This window comes from Anguilla rostrata, chromosome 11 (genome assembly GCF_018555375.3).
Source record: "Anguilla rostrata isolate EN2019 chromosome 11, ASM1855537v3, whole genome shotgun sequence".
Classification (NCBI taxonomy): domain Eukaryota; kingdom Metazoa; phylum Chordata; class Actinopteri; order Anguilliformes; family Anguillidae; genus Anguilla; species Anguilla rostrata.
In genome coordinates, this window is record NC_057943.1 from 165240 (window position 1) to 182039 (window position 16800).

The following is a 16800-nucleotide window of genomic DNA, read 5'->3' on the forward strand; positions in this document are numbered from 1 at the left end:
CATTGCATCACATGGTTTCACAAGTTAATTTATCTGCTTGGTTTTGTCAGATCAGGTGGTAAGGTGCATGGCTGCAGCACATACTGGCAGACACTGTGTCCTGCAGGACCTGGAGAGGAGCAGCTCTGAGCTAGACTCTGGCGTCACGCTGTGGCCAACCCCAGCCTTCCTAACAAATACAGCCCTTCACCAGCAGGGGAGACCTGGAGGCTGTCATGTGCACAGTTCCCAGATTCTTCTAAAATCCCAGCTTTTAAATGTGTATTTAAATTCCACAGATCTTTGATGCTCTATTGATCACATAATTGTTATCAGTAGGAACTCAGCTTAATTCTGATTTTAACAATGAGTCTATAGCATGAGAAGATTTTGGCACAATAACTGCTGAAAATAGCATTTGTAATATATTCTAAATGGAAGTCAACTGAACGTGCATATTTTTACCAGCGGGTGGCAGTATCAACTTATTTTTTTCTGCTTCACAAGCAAACGATGAAATATTGTAAGACAATCTAAAAAATCAACACCCGCAGGCTGCGTATAAAGGGAACATTAATGCGACCATTAAAGTGAATGCGACAACCTTATTCCAAGATATCTGGTTCTGTATAACTGCTGTACATTATGGTATAACTTTGTAAACGGATCTTAACGTTATTCAGAATTATTTATCCAGAGGTCTCTGTCAACGGCTATGAACCGGCAGTCTGTCAATTACAGAACACTATAGGGCAGTAAACCCCTACATTGCACATTATTAATTCCATAGAAAAATACAGGGTACAGGGTCTGGTGCCAGTACGATCTCACAGGGATCTGGCACCATCCTGACCCGACCTAAAGTCACACAGCGCGTGCTCTGAGGAGATGCTTATGGACATGGTCACTGAAGTTTTATTTAACCGAAACGTCATCGTGGACTTCATTTCGTTGCATCTGAATTCGAAACATTTTGAGCTGTTTTGAATTACGGATTTAATCATTTTATATTGCTGTAGATTAAATTCATCCGCGATTGGCCATTGGGGGCAAACCATTTCCGGAGCCCTGGTAGCTGTGCGTCTGTTGTGACGTCGCTTATCTCCCAGCGTTCCTTGCATGCTTCAATAATTGTGAATGGCGGGTTCTCCGTAAATCCTGAGTTTAAAATCATAATGAGATTTTTTAAAACGTATTCTGATACCTAGAATACAGTTTGGTGTGTTTTTGTTTCGTCGACAGCTAGCGTTTTAAGGTTCGTGTGAATTTACTCATAAATCAGTGGCAGCTAACGTCAAGTGCTTAATAACAGGAACGGCATGACAAGCGCGGTGCCGGGTTCCATGCTGCCGATGCGCGGAAACTTTCTACACAGCCGGCTGGGTAGCTAGCTAACGCCGGCGGCTATTTGATTATTCTGGAAACGGTATTCATAACTTTCTACGTAATAATATTCAGCAAAAACGGGGGCACAAGAGAAGGTGCAAGCATCTAGTGATTTAGCGAATGTTTTCTTGTCAAATTTAATTAACTAACTCCACCTAGCATACTATAATTGTGAAAAGAATAGCCTACGGCCAGGGATTAACAATTACTCGTAAATACACGCAAGCTTTTCATTTATCTAATTTTAGACTTTGTGTTCGCTCAGGGAAATGGCGATAAACGCTCATTATCCAGTGTTCGTAGTTGTTGTTTTGTCGATGATACGCTGTACAGTATATACCTCAAGCGCCTCCAAACTCAGCATCCCCAAAGTCTTACTGCCCTTGGCCAGGGGCACCAGGATTAACTTCACGTTGGAAGCAACCGACGGCTGCTACAGGTGGTAAGTAAGGGGATGGAATGGCCTTGATCACTAGTGCGGAGCACAGCGCGAGTTTTAACATTAGAGCGGGTAGGACAGGTGTATCAGTCATAACTTTCATTTCCTGTCATTATATTATTAACTTAGCTAACGTAATTGTGGATAGAGTGAATGAAACGCTTACTGGCGACATAACTAAGTTTTATAACAACAGCTGCACCGCATCTGCTATTTGACAATGTATAGCGGTGTATTTCTGGTACACAAGGTAACTTGTAAAATCACGCTCCATGCGTCTAGACGGTCCCCTCCCTTGTGTCCTACGCCCTCGGGTAATCTAACTAGCTACACACACCCCCCGGCCTTACCGGTTTAGGAAGCCTCATTTAGACCCAACGGGCACGGTTCTTCGATATATTAGCATTCTAACGGAGAAATTCAGCGAATTGAGTGTGTTCAGTTCTTAAGACCCTTTCTTTACCTGAAATCAAGTGAACTTCACAAACAACCTTGAAGAATTGTTGGTGATAATGCAAGACGTTTGGTTTTTATCGTAACCGAATGCTGTTTTGAGCAGGCCTGCATGATATTCGTGTGAATGGGTCCTGTAATGTTCCCTTATCCGGTACAAACGGAACACCTTTTTTGCAGTGTATCTCTTAAAATATCATTAACCAACATGCAGCGTGTTAAGTAGTGAGCGCAATGCTGTTGTTTGCGATACCGTGTCCGTGCAGTTGTGAGATTGTGAGTGTAAATCCGTTTTACTCCGTATAATTTGTGCTTGTTTACTCCATACAGCAGGGTAAAATTGCCTATGTGCCTTTAATGCGAGTATTCCGTTAAACAGCTTGTTTTTTCCCTCCGTGGTCTTCGCACATCTGTTGTTTTAGCTGGAGGGGGCTTGAGGTTAAATAAGGACGCGCATATGTGTATTGGGTCACAGGAGCTGTGGGAGGATCGCCGCCAGCGATTTTCAACGAAACTGAATTTAGGAATTTAATCTGTGCGCTTTTGGCTGGACAGTTTGGCAGCTCTTTGCTTTTCACTTCCTGTGTGTGTGTTTTCTGTGTTAAGTGGATCCCCTGTGTACGTTTACTGTGCTAAGTGCATTTCCTGTGTGTGTTTTCTGTGTGAAGTGCATTCCCTGTATGTATTTACTGTGTTAACTGCATTCCATGTATGCTTTACTGTGCTAAGTGCATTTCCTGTGTTTGTTTACTGTGTTAAGTTCCCTGTGTGTATTTACTGGTGCATTCTATGTGTTAGCTGTATGTTAGCTGTGTGTTAGCTGTGTATTTTGTGTGTTAGCTGTGTGCTAGCTGTGCACTCTGTGTGTTAGCTGTGTGTTAGTTGTGTTAGCTGTGTATTCTGTGTAACCTGTGCATTAGCTGTGCGTTCTGTGCGTTAGCTGTGTTTTAGACGTGTATTCTGTGTGAGCTGTGCATTGTGTGATAGCTGTTCCTTAGTTGTGCACTCTGTATTAGCTGTGTGTTAGCTGTGCGTTGTGTGTTAGCTGTGCACTTGTTAGCTGTGTGTTAGCTGTGCGTTGTGTGATAGCTGTGTATTAGCTGTGCACTCACTGTTAGCTGTGCGTTCTGTGGGTTAGCTGTGTGTTAGCTGTGTATTTTGTGGATTAGCTGTGTATTAGCAGTGCACTCACTGTTAACTGTGCGTTTTGTGGTAGCTGTGTATTCTGTGTGTTAGCTGTGTGTTAGCTGTGTATTTTTGTTAGCTGTGTGTTAGCTGTCTATTCTGTGTGTTAGCTGTGTATTTTTTGTTAGCTGTGTGTTAGCTGTGTATTTTGTGTGTTAGCTGTGTGTTAGCTGTGTATTTTTTGTTAGCTGTGTATTAGCTGTGTATTCTGTGTGTTAGCTGTGTGTTAGCTGTGTATTCTGTGTGTTAGCTGTGTATTTTTTGTTAGCTGTGTGCTAGCTGTGTACTCTGCGTGTTAGCTGTGTGTTGTGTGATAGCTGTGTGTTAGCTGTGCGTTTTGTGTTAGTTGTGTGTTGTGCGTTAGCTGTGCATTGTGTATTAGCTGTGTACTCTGTGCATTAGCTGTGTGTTAGCTGTGTGTTATGTGCGTTAGCTGTGTATTAGAGCATGGTTAGGATTAGGTTATATTGGCTGTGTCTTCTCCCCAGGTCCTCCACCAGGCCTGAAGTGGCCAGCGTTGAGGCAGTAGATGTGGACGATCGGCTGTGTTCCCAGAAGGCCGTGCTGCAGGCACGCTCCTCCCAGCCAGTCCGACTCACGAGCATCATCCTGGCGGAGGACGTCTGTAAGCGCTCTTCATTTCAAGTTCAAATTCAGCTTCTTTTACTGGGTTTAGTTAGTATAGAGCCGGAGCAGCTGCACCTGCGGCTGTTTCTGCTCTGTTTAACACCTTTGTTAATGTATAAAATATAAATGAAATAGCCAGTATGTATCAGTAATTCTGAGTAGTTAAGTATGCTAATCATTTGGCATCCAAGATGCTAAACGCCAAAGTGAAACACATTTTGTGTTTGTTATTATTATTATTATGTTTAAAGTTGAGGAAAAATACAGATGACAGGCAATATGTGGTTAGTTTCCCTCACACATCAGGCCTCATCCTCTCTCTCTCTCTCTGTCCCTCCCTCCCTCCCTCCCTCTCTCTCTCTCTCTCTTTCTCTCTCTGTCCCTCCCTCTCTCCCTCTCTTTCTCCCTCCCTCCTCCCCATATTGGACGCTGTATGGTGTGCAGTAACGGGACAGGTTTTGAGGTGTGATGCGATTGTTGACATCATCAGTGAGATCCAGGTGGTCTCCACCACGCGAGAGCTGCACCTGGAGGACTCTCCCCTTGAGCTGAAGATCCAGGCGCTGGACTCTGAAGGTCAGTCTTACCTGTCAAACAGAACCAGCTTCTTAGTGAAGTTTACCTGTGAAACAAGCTGAATTCTGTCTTCCTGAGGTGCTGTTCAGCTCGCCATATAGGGCAGCATTGCAAATTCAAATGAAATAATGAAGAGTTATTCGAGCATGATGGCAACAGCACAGTGTGTGGGGTTAGGGTAACATGGTGGCAGCAGCATGGTGTGTGGGGTTAGGGTAACATGGTGGCAGCAGCATGGTGTGTGGGGTTAGGGTAACATGGTGGCAGCAGCATGGTGTGTGGGGTTAGGGTAACATGGTGGCAACAGCATGGTGTGGGGTTAGGGTAACATGGTGGCAGCAGCATGGTGTGTGGGGTTAGGGTAACATGGTGGCAGCAGCATGGTGTGTGGGGTTAGGGTAACATGGTGGCAACAGCACAGTGTGTGGGGTTAGGGTAACATGGTGGCAGCAGCATGGTGTGGGGTTAGAGTAACATGGTGGCAGCAGCATGGTGTGGGGTTAGGGTAACATGGTGGCAGCAGCATGGTGTGTGGGGTTAGGGTAACATGGTGGCAACAGCATGGTGTGGGTTAGGGTAACATGGTGGCAGCAGCATGGTGTGTGGGGTTAGGGTAACATGATGGCAGCCAGTGTGGGTTAGGTAACATGGTGGCACAGCATGGTGTGTGGGGTTAGGGTAACATGGTGGACAGCACATGTGTGTGGGGTTAGGGTAACATGGTGGCAGCAGCATGGTGTGGGGTTAGAGTAACATGGTGGCAGCAGCATGGTGTGGGGTTAGAGTAACATGGTGGCAGCAGCATGGTGTTTGGGGTTAGGGTAACATGGTGGCAGCAGCATGGTGTGGGGTTAGGGTAACATGGTGGCAACAGCACAGTGTGTGGGGTTAGGGTAACATGGTGGAAACAGCACAGTGTGTGGGGTTAGGGTAACATGGTGGCAGCAGCATGGTGTGTGGGGTTAGGGTAACATGGTGGCAGCAACATGGTGTTTTTAGGGTACATGGTGGAGCATTAATATTGGAGTATTTACATAGGTAGTGTTATAAAGTGGATATTACATATGTACTTGTTATATGAATAGTTGTGATGCATGCAACAGTGATGATGAGAGTGTTGGAAGGTTGCCAAAACGTGGTGGATGGTTGAAAATTGTTTTCATATCATCCCATCCCCATACAAGAAAACATACGAGAGTACAGAGTAGAGAAATACATACAGGAGTATGTGACAATATTTTTGCATTATTTTAAAATCTGATATCAATGTTTCATCTTAAACCTTCATATGGGGCTCATTTATATGCTGTACAATGGACAAAAATCATTATATTCCTTTTTGGAGAGATTTTGGGTATGTTTCTGGACCCCTAGCTATTTTACACCACTGTACTGACAGAAAGCTTGTAATTACCATTTGAAAATGATGCAACAGTACATTTCTTGAGTAAAAACAGTTGATTTGTAGTGAAATACATGAACTTGTTGTGATTTACAGCAATGCATAATTTAGACATTTTGGATAGATTTGGAGACGCTGGTATGGCAAGCCGTTTTAGCTTTAATTAATTTCTAGAGGATATCGCAAATTCAATTTCTAACTAGTTAGAATGCAAATTCTTTATCAGAAATTCAATTGTAACTAGTTATGTGTATTTCTGATATCAGAAGTTAGATTTCAACTAGTTAAAATGCATATTATTGATATCAGAAATTAAATTTTAACTAGTTAAAATGCCAGTTCTTGATATCGGAAATTCTGTTTTAACTAGTCAGATTGAAAACGTTTTTCTCATTCATTTCAATGGGAGTTGGAACTTGACCCAGTTAAAATGCCAATTTCTGATATCAGAAAATCAATCATCAAAATAATTTCAACGAGTTAAAATACCTATTTCTGATATGGGGCAACATAGCTCAGGAGGTAAGAGCGGTTGTCTGGCAGTCGGAGGGTTGCCGGTTCGAACCCCGCCCTGGGCGTGTCGAAGTGTCCCTGAGCAAGACACCTAACCCCTAGCTGCTCTGGTGAATGAGAGCCATCAGTTGTAAAGCGCTTTGGATAAAAGCGCTATATAAATGCAGTCCATTTACCATTTGATATCATGAATTCAATTTTAACTATTTAAAATTGGAATTCTTGATATCAATAATAGAATTTAAACTAGTTTTGATTAGAATGTCCAATTTTAACTAGTTAAAATACAATTCTTGATATCAAGAATACCTATTTTAACTAGTTAAAATTTAATTATTGATATCAAAAATGAAAGGTCCCATTAATGGGGAATATGCTTGAATTATAACGAGTTACAATTGAATTTCTGATATCATCTAGAAATGAATTAAAGCTAAAACGGCTTGCTATACGCTGGGTACACTGCTTAGTTTTTGCTTCATAGATCTTTAGTAGTTCTACACATCCACCCTTAGATTTTATGAACTTGTGGTCAAGAAGTTTTTGATCCAGGACATGTATATTTTAACCTGCTGTATATATGCAATCTCCCAGTATTTCATTGCGAACTAAAAAAGAGAAAATTCATTTTAGATTTTATGCCTAGACAATTGCATTTGTGGCACTTTATTTCTTCCAAAATTATGAATATAAAGTATTCTAAGCGCGTCTCTTAGCACAAAATTGGCCATGAGTCATCAATATTTTATACAATCATCATGATATTCAGTAGATATATGATCATATATTAAGGTATATGATCATGAGGACAAAACCATTTTAAAATCGCTCCATAGCGGGCGCAATAGTGCCAATGCTTGGATCCGTCCCAACGCCGCTTGCAGCTTTAATTATCCTAATGACTGTAATGGCATTTACAGGCCAAAAGAGATTTTGTAGAAGGTAGATACAATAGGACATCAACAGCAAGATAACTTTGGAGAGTAAATATGGATGGTGTTTGTTACAGATTTAGCTCTAGAAACCTCTAGATGTGGGGCAGTAAAATATAAGAGAAATTATGACTGAACAGGTCATTCGGCCCAACTTGGCTTGTCGTTCCTTTTATTAATTCATTAATTTTTTATTTTGTAAGTAGTTGCTCACAATATATTCGAAAATCTATATGAATCCCACAACCAATAAAAACAAACTAAAATGATCAAATCAAACCTATTATCAGTGAAACTTGAATATTTTTTTCAGTTCAGTTTTTTTGTAGCATTAGATGTAGGTGGCGGGAGTTCAGTGAGCTTTTATGTTGTGGAACTGGTTATATTGCTTAAATGATGTTGAGTTGGTTTCAGTTTGAAACTCACAAAACCAGTAAGGCTGAGGTGGAGCTCCAGGGAAACATTAAATATTAATCACTGATACATTGAACAGTGGCAGTAATAATGAGTAACGTGACACAGCTACGTTAAGCATTAGCATTAATAATGAATAACGTGACAAACAGAAGGGGTTCTGATGTGTGCAGCTCCTGCACTGCTGTAATGAAGCTTTTATTCTACAGACAGACTTTCCTTGGCTCCTGTCAAATACATACTAACGACTGATATGGCCAATAAAACTATGAGATCATTTTCTGCTCTTGGTCTCCTGTTATTCTTCTAAAATGGTAGAGCAGCTCTACTTTTGTTGCCATGATCTCTGCTCCTCTTCCTCATGGTGAAATGGCTGTTAAGGGTTTGTTGTTAAATAGAGTATTGATCCTTACAATGATCCAACTGAAAGCTTTCTGCATGTGTAGGCAAACTGCCATTTGCAGATGTGTTTATGTATAGCCTGTGTGTGTGTGTAAACTGTGTGCGTGTAGACTGTGTGCAAGTAGCCTGTGTGTGTGTAGCCTGTGTGCATGTAGCCTGTGTGCGTGTAGCCTGTGTGTGTGTGTGGCCTGTGTGTGTAGCTTGTGTGTTTTAGTGTGTGTAGCCTCTGTGTTTTAGAATGTGTGTGTAGACTGTGTGAGTGTGGCCTGTGTGTGTGTAGCCAGTGTGTTTTAGAGTGTGTGTGTAGCCTCTGTGTTTTAGAATGTGTGTGTGTGTGTAGCCTGTGTGTTTTAGAGTGTGTGTAGCCTGTGTGTGTGTAGACTGTGTGCATGTAGCCTGTGTGTGTGTAGACTGTGCACGTATAGCCTGTGTGTGTGTGTAGACTGTGTGTATGTGGCCTGTGTGTGTAGCCTCTGTGTTTTAGAGTGTGTGTGTAGCCTGTGTGTGTGTAGACTGTGTGAGTGTGGCCTGTGTGTTTTAGAGTGTGTGTGTAGCCTGTGTGTTTTAGAGTGTGTAGCCTGTGTGTTTTAGAGTGTGTAGCCTGTGTGTTTTTTAGAGTGTGTGTGTAGCCTGTGTGTTTTAGAGTGTGTTTTTTAGAGTGTGTAGCCTGTGTGTTTTAGAGTGTGTGTGTAGCCTGTGTGTTTTAGTGTGTGTAGCCTGTGTGTTTTAGAGTGTGTAGCCTGTGTGTTTTAGAGTGTGTGTGTAGCCTGTGTGTTTTAGAGTGTGTAGCCTGTGTGTTTTAGAGTGTGTGTGTAGCCTGTGTGTTTTAGAGTGTGTGTTTTAGAGTGTGTGTGTAGCCTGTGTGTTTTATAGTGTGTAGCCTGTGTGTTTTAGAGTGTGTGTGTATAGCCTGTGTGTTTTAGAGTGTGTGTATGCTCTGCACAGGGAGACCGGTGTGTAGATACTGTTTCTGTTGCGCTGACTGTGTCTCGCGCGTGTGTCTGAGTCTGTCTTTGTTTTGCTTTGTACAGGAAACACCTTCAGTACTCTGGCAGGGCTGGCTTTCGATTGGACGATTGTGAAAGATGCAGAGACAGCCCGGTTCTCAGACTCCCACAATGCACTGCGGTGAGGGTACTGGGAGTCTATGGACTCCTGTTTGACAGACGGCTGTCCATCATCAGGATTTGTTCTCCTGTTGCTGTGAAACTTGTGTGCTGCTATAATAGCATCTTTCCACAAAGCATCTTCACTTCACTGAATGTTTTTGTGTGCCTGAGACTTTTGCACAATAATGTATGAAATCAAATAAGTGTGTGAAAGAAGAAAACCTGTTTTATTGATGTGGATTAACAAGCGAAATTTAAATTGTAGGCTATGCTTTTCAGTTCTGAATGAATATGAAAATAAAACTAACGCCCAGGTAAGAGCTGGACATTTGGACATGTCCGGGGGAGTTTGATTATGTGAGGGTGAAATCTGTAGCGAGCAGAAACAGCAGTTAGGAGCCCAGTGCTAATGAAGCTTGTTTGCCACATTAGCGCTTAGCGCTGTTAGTGCTAATGTGGCAATCAACACATCAGTTCATCACGTTTTTCTATTCATAGGTATTTGTGTCTCAAGCCTTTAAAGCTTTATAAAGGTATCAGTGAAAATATCTGTTTTTAATGAACTACCTACCCAAGTCAATTTACTTTTGTATTTATCAAATTTGTTTATAAAAATGCATATTAAACTCTTTGTCAGGTTTTTCTTTGTCAGGTTTTGAATTATTAATAGATGACTCTTAATAATCAGTTTAAAGCACAGATGAAATTGGTCTAAAGTCAGTTATTGTAAAAGCCTGCATTTTGCGCTGGTTCGTTTCCAAAAGCTTGTGCATCCTCTGAGTGACATCTGTCCTTTTCAGAGTCCTCAAATTCTCAGAGTCAACATACACTCCACCAGGCTACATCTCTGTCATGGAGAGAGTTGGAAAGCAAGGAGACATTATTCTGGTGTCTGGGATCAAAACAGGAAATGCCAAACTCAAAGCCAGAATCCAGGAAGTGATCTACAAGGTTGTACAATATTCATATTTATTTCTTTTACAATGTGACTGTCAGGCATTTATGGCCTTTTTGCATTCCTGTAATGTGATAAGCTCCTAGCATTGGTATGGTTGATGCAGGCACAAACATTGTTCAAATCTAATGCGATGTTATTCTGTGCTTCTGTTCTGGTGGTATATGGGATTAGTCAGTGCGTGTGATTATGGTTTCTGTCATTGAGTCTGACTCATAGTGTCAGTCATTTTGGGTATGGTCAGTGACTATGTTTGTGGTCAGTGGGTGTGGTCAGTGATTGTGGATGCGGTCAGTAACTGTTTATCTGCAGGACGTGCCTCCTGCGGAGGTCAGGCTGCTGATCCTGGAGAACATTCTCCTGAACCCTGCCTCAGACGTGTACCTGCTGGTGGGTACCTCCATCCGGTACTCCGTCCACAAGATCCGGCAGGGCAAGATGACCGGTGAGCTGCACTTCACTCCCGTTCTCCATAGAGACGCCTGTCTGATCTCCATTCATTTAATTTCATTAAAAAATGTTTTTTTTTTTTGTGGCCATTTTCTCCTATTTTCTCCCCAATTTAGTTGTTATACCAATTCCCTGTGTGTATCACAGTCCTGGTCGATGTGCTATCCTCTGTTGGTCTGGGGAGGGTGTAGACTACCGCATGCCTCCTCCGATACATGTGAAGTCGCCAGCCGCTTCTTTTCACCTGACAGCGAGGAGTTTCACTGGGAGAGCGCAACGTCCGCGAAGGTTCTCGCTATCTCCCCCAAATCCCCTCCCTGCTGAACAGGCGCCCCGACCAACCAGTAGGAGTCGCTAATGCAACGATCAGGACTCATACCCTCACCGGCTTCCCAGGAGCAGAATCATGCACAGCCCCAGTGCTGTGGGGATAAGGGAACAGGAGCAGAATCATGCACAGCCCAGCACTGTGGGGATAAGGGAACAGGAGCAGAATCATGCACAGCCCAGCACTGTGGGGATAAGGGAACAGGAGCAGAATCATGCACAGCCCCAGTGCTGTGGGGATAAGGGAACAGGAGCAGAATCATGCACAGCCCAGCACTGTGGGGATAAGGGAACAGGAGCAGAATCATGCCAGCCCCAGTGCTGTGGGATAAGGGAACAGGACCAAATCATGCACAGCCCACAGTGGGGATAAGGGAACAGAGCAGAATCATGCACAGCCCCAGTGCTGTGGGGATAAGGACAGGAGCAGAATCATGCACAGCCCAGCACTGTGGGGATAAGGGAACAGGAGCAGATCATGCACAGCCCCAGTGCTGTGGGGATAAAGGGAACAGGAGCAGAATCATGCACAGCCCCAGTGCTGTGGGATAAGGGAACATGAGAGTAATCATGCACAGCCCCAGTGCTGTGGGGATAAGGGAACAGGCAGAATCATGCACAGCCCCAGTGCTGTGGGATAAGGAACAGGAACAGAATCAGCACAGCCCCAGTGCTGTGGGGATAAGGAACAGAGCAGAATCATGCACAGCCCCAGTGCTGTGGGGTAAGGGAACAGGAGCAGAATCATGCACAGCCCCAGTGCTGTGGGGATAAGGGAACAGGAGCAGAATCATGCACAGCCCCAGTGCTGTGGGGATAAGGGAACAGGAACAGAATCATGCACAGCCCCAGTGCTGTGGGGATAAGGGAACAGGAGCAGAATCATGCACAGCCCAGCACTGTGGGGATAAGGGAACAGGACCAGAATCATGCACAGCCCAGCACAGTGGGGATAAGGGAACAGGAGCAGAATCATGCACAGCCCCAGTGCTGTGGGGATAAGGGAACAGGAGCAGAACCATATGGCTGCAGACAGATCAGTTAACCAGTGTTAGCCTGTGCTCTTTAGTCAATGTAAGTGGTTTAGAAGTGCCCTGAACTGAATGAGGATTAACGCAGTAAAGCGAGTTGGTTTCATAGCATCAAATATTTGTACCTCTGTCAATGAAACTGCATAAAAGCAAGTATCATGCAGTGCAGGCCTGTACATATTTAATAACCTTTTGTTGCATGCGTTCATTTCTAAGTCAGTAGTACTGAGCATTGTGTGTACTATAGTTCTTTGTCATGGATGGGTACGCGTCTTTAGTAAATGTGTATCTTTCCCCTGGTCCCTGTAAACACAGCTAAGCACAGCTTTATTTCGGCTGTGTTTCCTGTAACTGTGCTCCAAAGTGCCAGGGGGTTAGGGTGCATTAGAGGACTGTGGCTGATTGTGTCCCTGGCAGTGATCTCTGAATGTGTCGGACCCTTCCAGAACTCTCCATGCCCTGTGAACAGTACGAGTTGCAGCTCCAGAACAGTGTGATCCATCCCGAAGCAGACCCCACTCTGGGCGTGGCCCAGCTGGACCCAGCCACCTCCACGGTCCATGCCCTTCAGCACGGTCACACCAACGTGGTGCTGGACCACCACAATATCCTTCCAACTGCAACTGAACATTACACACACTCCCATCAACTGAACATTACACACACGCCCATCAACTGAACATTACACACACGCCCATCAGATGAACATTACCATCAAGACCCATCAGCTGAACATTACACACACTCCCATCAGCTGAACATTACACACACTCCCATCAACTGAACATTACACACATTCCCATCAACTGAACATTACCATCAAGACCCATCAACTGAACATTACCATCAAGACCCATCAGCTGAACATTACACACACTCCCATCAACTGAACATTACACACACGCCCATCAACTGAACATTACACACATCCATCACGACAACATCAGACCCATCAGCTGAACATTACACACACTCCCATCAGCTGAACATTACACACACTCCCATCAACTGAACATTACACACATTCCCATCAACTGAACATTACACACACGCCCATCAACTGAACATTACACACACTCCCATCAGATGAACATTACACACACGCCCATCAACTGAACATTACACACACTCCCATCAACTGAACATTACACACACGCCCATCAACTGAACATTACACACAGCCCATCAGATGAACATTACCACACGACCCATCAGCTGAACATTACACACAGCCCATCAACTGAACATTACACACACGCCCATCAACTGAACATTACACACGACCCATCAACTGAACATTACACACACCCATCACTGAACATTACACACGCCCATCAACTGAACATTACACACATTCCCATCAACTGAACATTACACACACTCCCATCAACTGAACATTACACACACTCCCATCAACTGAACATTACACACACGCCCATCAACTGAACATTACACACACTCCCATCAACTGAACATTACACACACTCCCATCAACTGAACATTACACACACTCCCATCAGCTGAACATTACACACACGCCCATCAGCTGAACATTACCATCAAGACCCATCAACTGAACATTACACACACTCCCATCAACTGAACATTACACACACACCCATCAGATGAACATTACACACACTCCCATCAGCTGAACATTACACACACTCCCATCAGCTGAACATTACACACACTCCCATCAACTGAACATTACCACAGACCCATCAGCTGAACATTACACACACTCCCATCACTGAACATTACACACACCCATCAACTGAACATTACAACATCGGGTGATCAACTGAAGACGCTTAGACTAACGAGGCGGGGGCATCAGTCTGAACATTACAGATGACGCTGCCATAACTGATGGGAGACGTGTACCATCAGACTCCATCTGAGATGCTGATGACATTACACACAGCGCTCTCATCAACTGAGGTACTATAGGTCATCAAGGACCTGTGACTGTGGGAGGAGCTAGTACTGGTAGGCGCTGGGAGGACGCTAGGGTGACGTGAGGGTGGACGTTAGGACGCTGAGGGTGGACTAGGATGCTGAGGGTGGGACGTTGTAGACTGAGCGGGTAGGACGCTGGGGTAGGACTGTGGGTGGGACGTGTGGGGTAGGACGCTGAGTGGGGTAGGACGTGGAGGACTGGGGTGATGGGTAGGACGCTGTGGGGTGGATGTGGGTAGGATGCTGTGGGGTGGGACGTGTGGGGGTATGGGAGGCTGAGGGGGTGGGACGTGTGGGGTAGGACGCTGAGGGGGGGGACGTGTGGGGGTAGGATGCTGAGGGGTGGGACGTGAGGGGTAGGATGCTGAGGGGTGGGACGTGTGGGGTAGGACGCTGTGGGGGTGGGATGTGGGGTAGGTGCGTGGGGGTGGGATGTGGGGGTAGGATGCTGAGGGGGTGGGACGTGTGGGGGTAGGACGCTGAGGGGGGTGGGACGTGTGGGGGTAGGATGCTGAGCGGGTAGGACGCTGTGGGGTAGGAGCTGACGGGTAGGACGCTGTGGGGGTGGGACGTGTGGGGGTAGGACGCTGAGGGGGTAGATGGGGAAGAGCCGCGTGTGGCTGGTAATATAAACAGACTCTCTCAGTCCTTTTCCTTGACCAAAGCTGTTCAGGCCTTGGCCTGCAGGGGGCATCGCGGCTGCCCAACAGCACACTGTATGTGGTAGAGCCAGGATACCTGGGTAAGCTTCTGCAAAATTTAACTGATATTGCATTTTTATGTTGTCCTTTTGCATATAAGTATGTAACATAACATACTTATTTTTTCAGATATAGTGATTATTCAAGCTGAAATTAACTAAGACATTTTAAAAAAAGTAATACTATAGTGTGTGCACTAACCCTACCAGCTAGTTTGCTCAGATGTTGCTGTCGACTAACCCTAAATGTACCACCTTAAACAATGTGTTCAGCTAAACACCGTGTTCAGGTTAAACATTGAGCTTTAACTCTTTTTATTTATTCCTCTCGTGCAGGGTTTAAAATTCAGCCGGGTGACCGTTGGGCCCTGCAGGTGGAGGCGGTGTATGAGGTCACCGTGCTCGTGTTCGATAAGTCCAGTAACAGGGTTCACTTGGCTAATGTGAGTGCAGCGGAGCGGCCCATTCTCTTTTCTTTCTGGAGTTTTATCCGGACGACGTTTTCATCCTGTGAATTTTACCATTCTGCTGTCTACTAAAAACTTCCCAGTGTAAATTTGGCCACTTTTGGTTCCTCTGGATGTGGTCCAGGAATCTGTGAGAATCTTACAGCTTTGATTTAGGATGAATGTGTCTTTAGAGTAGGATTTAGGATGAATGTGTCTTTAGAGTAGGATTTAGGATGAATGTGTCTTTAGAGTATGATTTAGGATGAATGTGTCTTTAGAGTAGGATTTAGGATGAATGTGTCTTTAGAGTATGATTTAGGATGAATGTGTCTTTAGAGTAGGATTTAGGATGAATGTGTCTTTAGAGTAGGTTTTAGGATGAATGTGTCTTTAGAGTAGGATTTAGGATGAATGTGTCTTTTAAATTCTGACTCACCCATACGTTGTAAATCATCTTTGATACTCTCAGGTCTGGTGTTCAGAAGTCTTTCGGAACTTAAGCACTTTTCTGTTGCATCTCACATGATCACATGCTCTCTGAACACGGTTAGATCACATCCTCTCTGAACACGGTTAGATCACATCCTCTCTGAACACGGTTAGATCACATGCTCTCTGAACACGGTTAGATCACATCCTCTCTGAACACGGTTAGATCACATCCTCTCTGAACACGGTTAGATCACATCCTCTCTGAACACGGTTAGATCACATCCTCTCTGAACACGGTTAGATCACATCCTCTCTGAACACGGTTAGATCACATCCTCTCTGAACACGGTTAGATCACATCCTCTCTGAACACGGTTAGATCTCCCATAATCATGCCCTTTATGTGAACACTTTTCAGAACATACGGATTGACGCTGCCTTCCAGAAAGAGTACTTTCAGGTCCTGGAATCGTCTCTGAACGGCTCGTACCACCGCGTGAGGACCCGGAAGGCGGGACAGACGGGGATCGATGCCGCGCTTCGGTCTGTGGTCGATCAGGTCTGTGGTCTGTGGTCTGTGGTTTCTGCGCGGTTGCTTGGCCCTGCGTGTGATTTTGAGCCGGAAACTGGCTCACGCTCATGCATCTGATTGTGTTTCAGAATGGGGGAGTGCATATGATTCCTGTCCCAGTGCGCAGTCAACAGGAAGTGGAAATATACAATCCCATAATCCTCAGTCCCAGGATTCTCACATTTCCATGGCAACCAAAAGTAGGAGCGTACCAGTACACCATAAAGGTATGCATTACGCTATATTACAGTATACCAGTACACCATAAAGGTATACATTATGCTATATTACAGCATACCAGTACTCCATAAAGGTATACATTATGCTATATTACAGCATACCAGTACACCATAAAGAGATGGTGATGGAGATGAGGTGGGACTTACACATAGATGGGCGGAGCTTGATAGTGATGAGGTGGGACTTACACATAGATGGACGGAGCTTGATAGAGATGAGGTGGGACTTACACATAGATGGACGGAGCTTGATAGAGATGAGGTGGG

At 44.5% G+C, this 16800-nt stretch overlaps 1 protein-coding gene across 8 annotated transcripts in view; it reads left to right on the top strand.

Annotated features, from left to right (window-relative positions):
• Window positions 1–1063: 1063 nt before the first annotated feature.
• The window catches only part of nup210 (nucleoporin 210), a 49232-nt gene continuing 33495 nt past the window's right edge, over window positions 1064–16800 (top strand). For all 8 annotated transcript variants that reach the window (XM_064300320.1, XM_064300321.1, XM_064300322.1 and 5 more), the window contains exons 1-11: window positions 1064–1807; window positions 3931–4067; window positions 4514–4645; window positions 9340–9436; window positions 10218–10368; window positions 10685–10817; window positions 12627–12785; window positions 14816–14884; window positions 15179–15285; window positions 16142–16282; window positions 16384–16521. In XM_064300320.1, the coding sequence (XP_064156390.1) occupies window positions 1635–1807; window positions 3931–4067; window positions 4514–4645; window positions 9340–9436; window positions 10218–10368; window positions 10685–10817; window positions 12627–12785; window positions 14816–14884; window positions 15179–15285; window positions 16142–16282; window positions 16384–16521 (1437 nt within the window). In that variant the 5' untranslated portion in view covers window positions 1064–1634. The remainder of the gene's footprint in view (window positions 1808–3930; window positions 4068–4513; window positions 4646–9339; window positions 9437–10217; window positions 10369–10684; window positions 10818–12626; window positions 12786–14815; window positions 14885–15178; window positions 15286–16141; window positions 16283–16383; window positions 16522–16800) is intronic.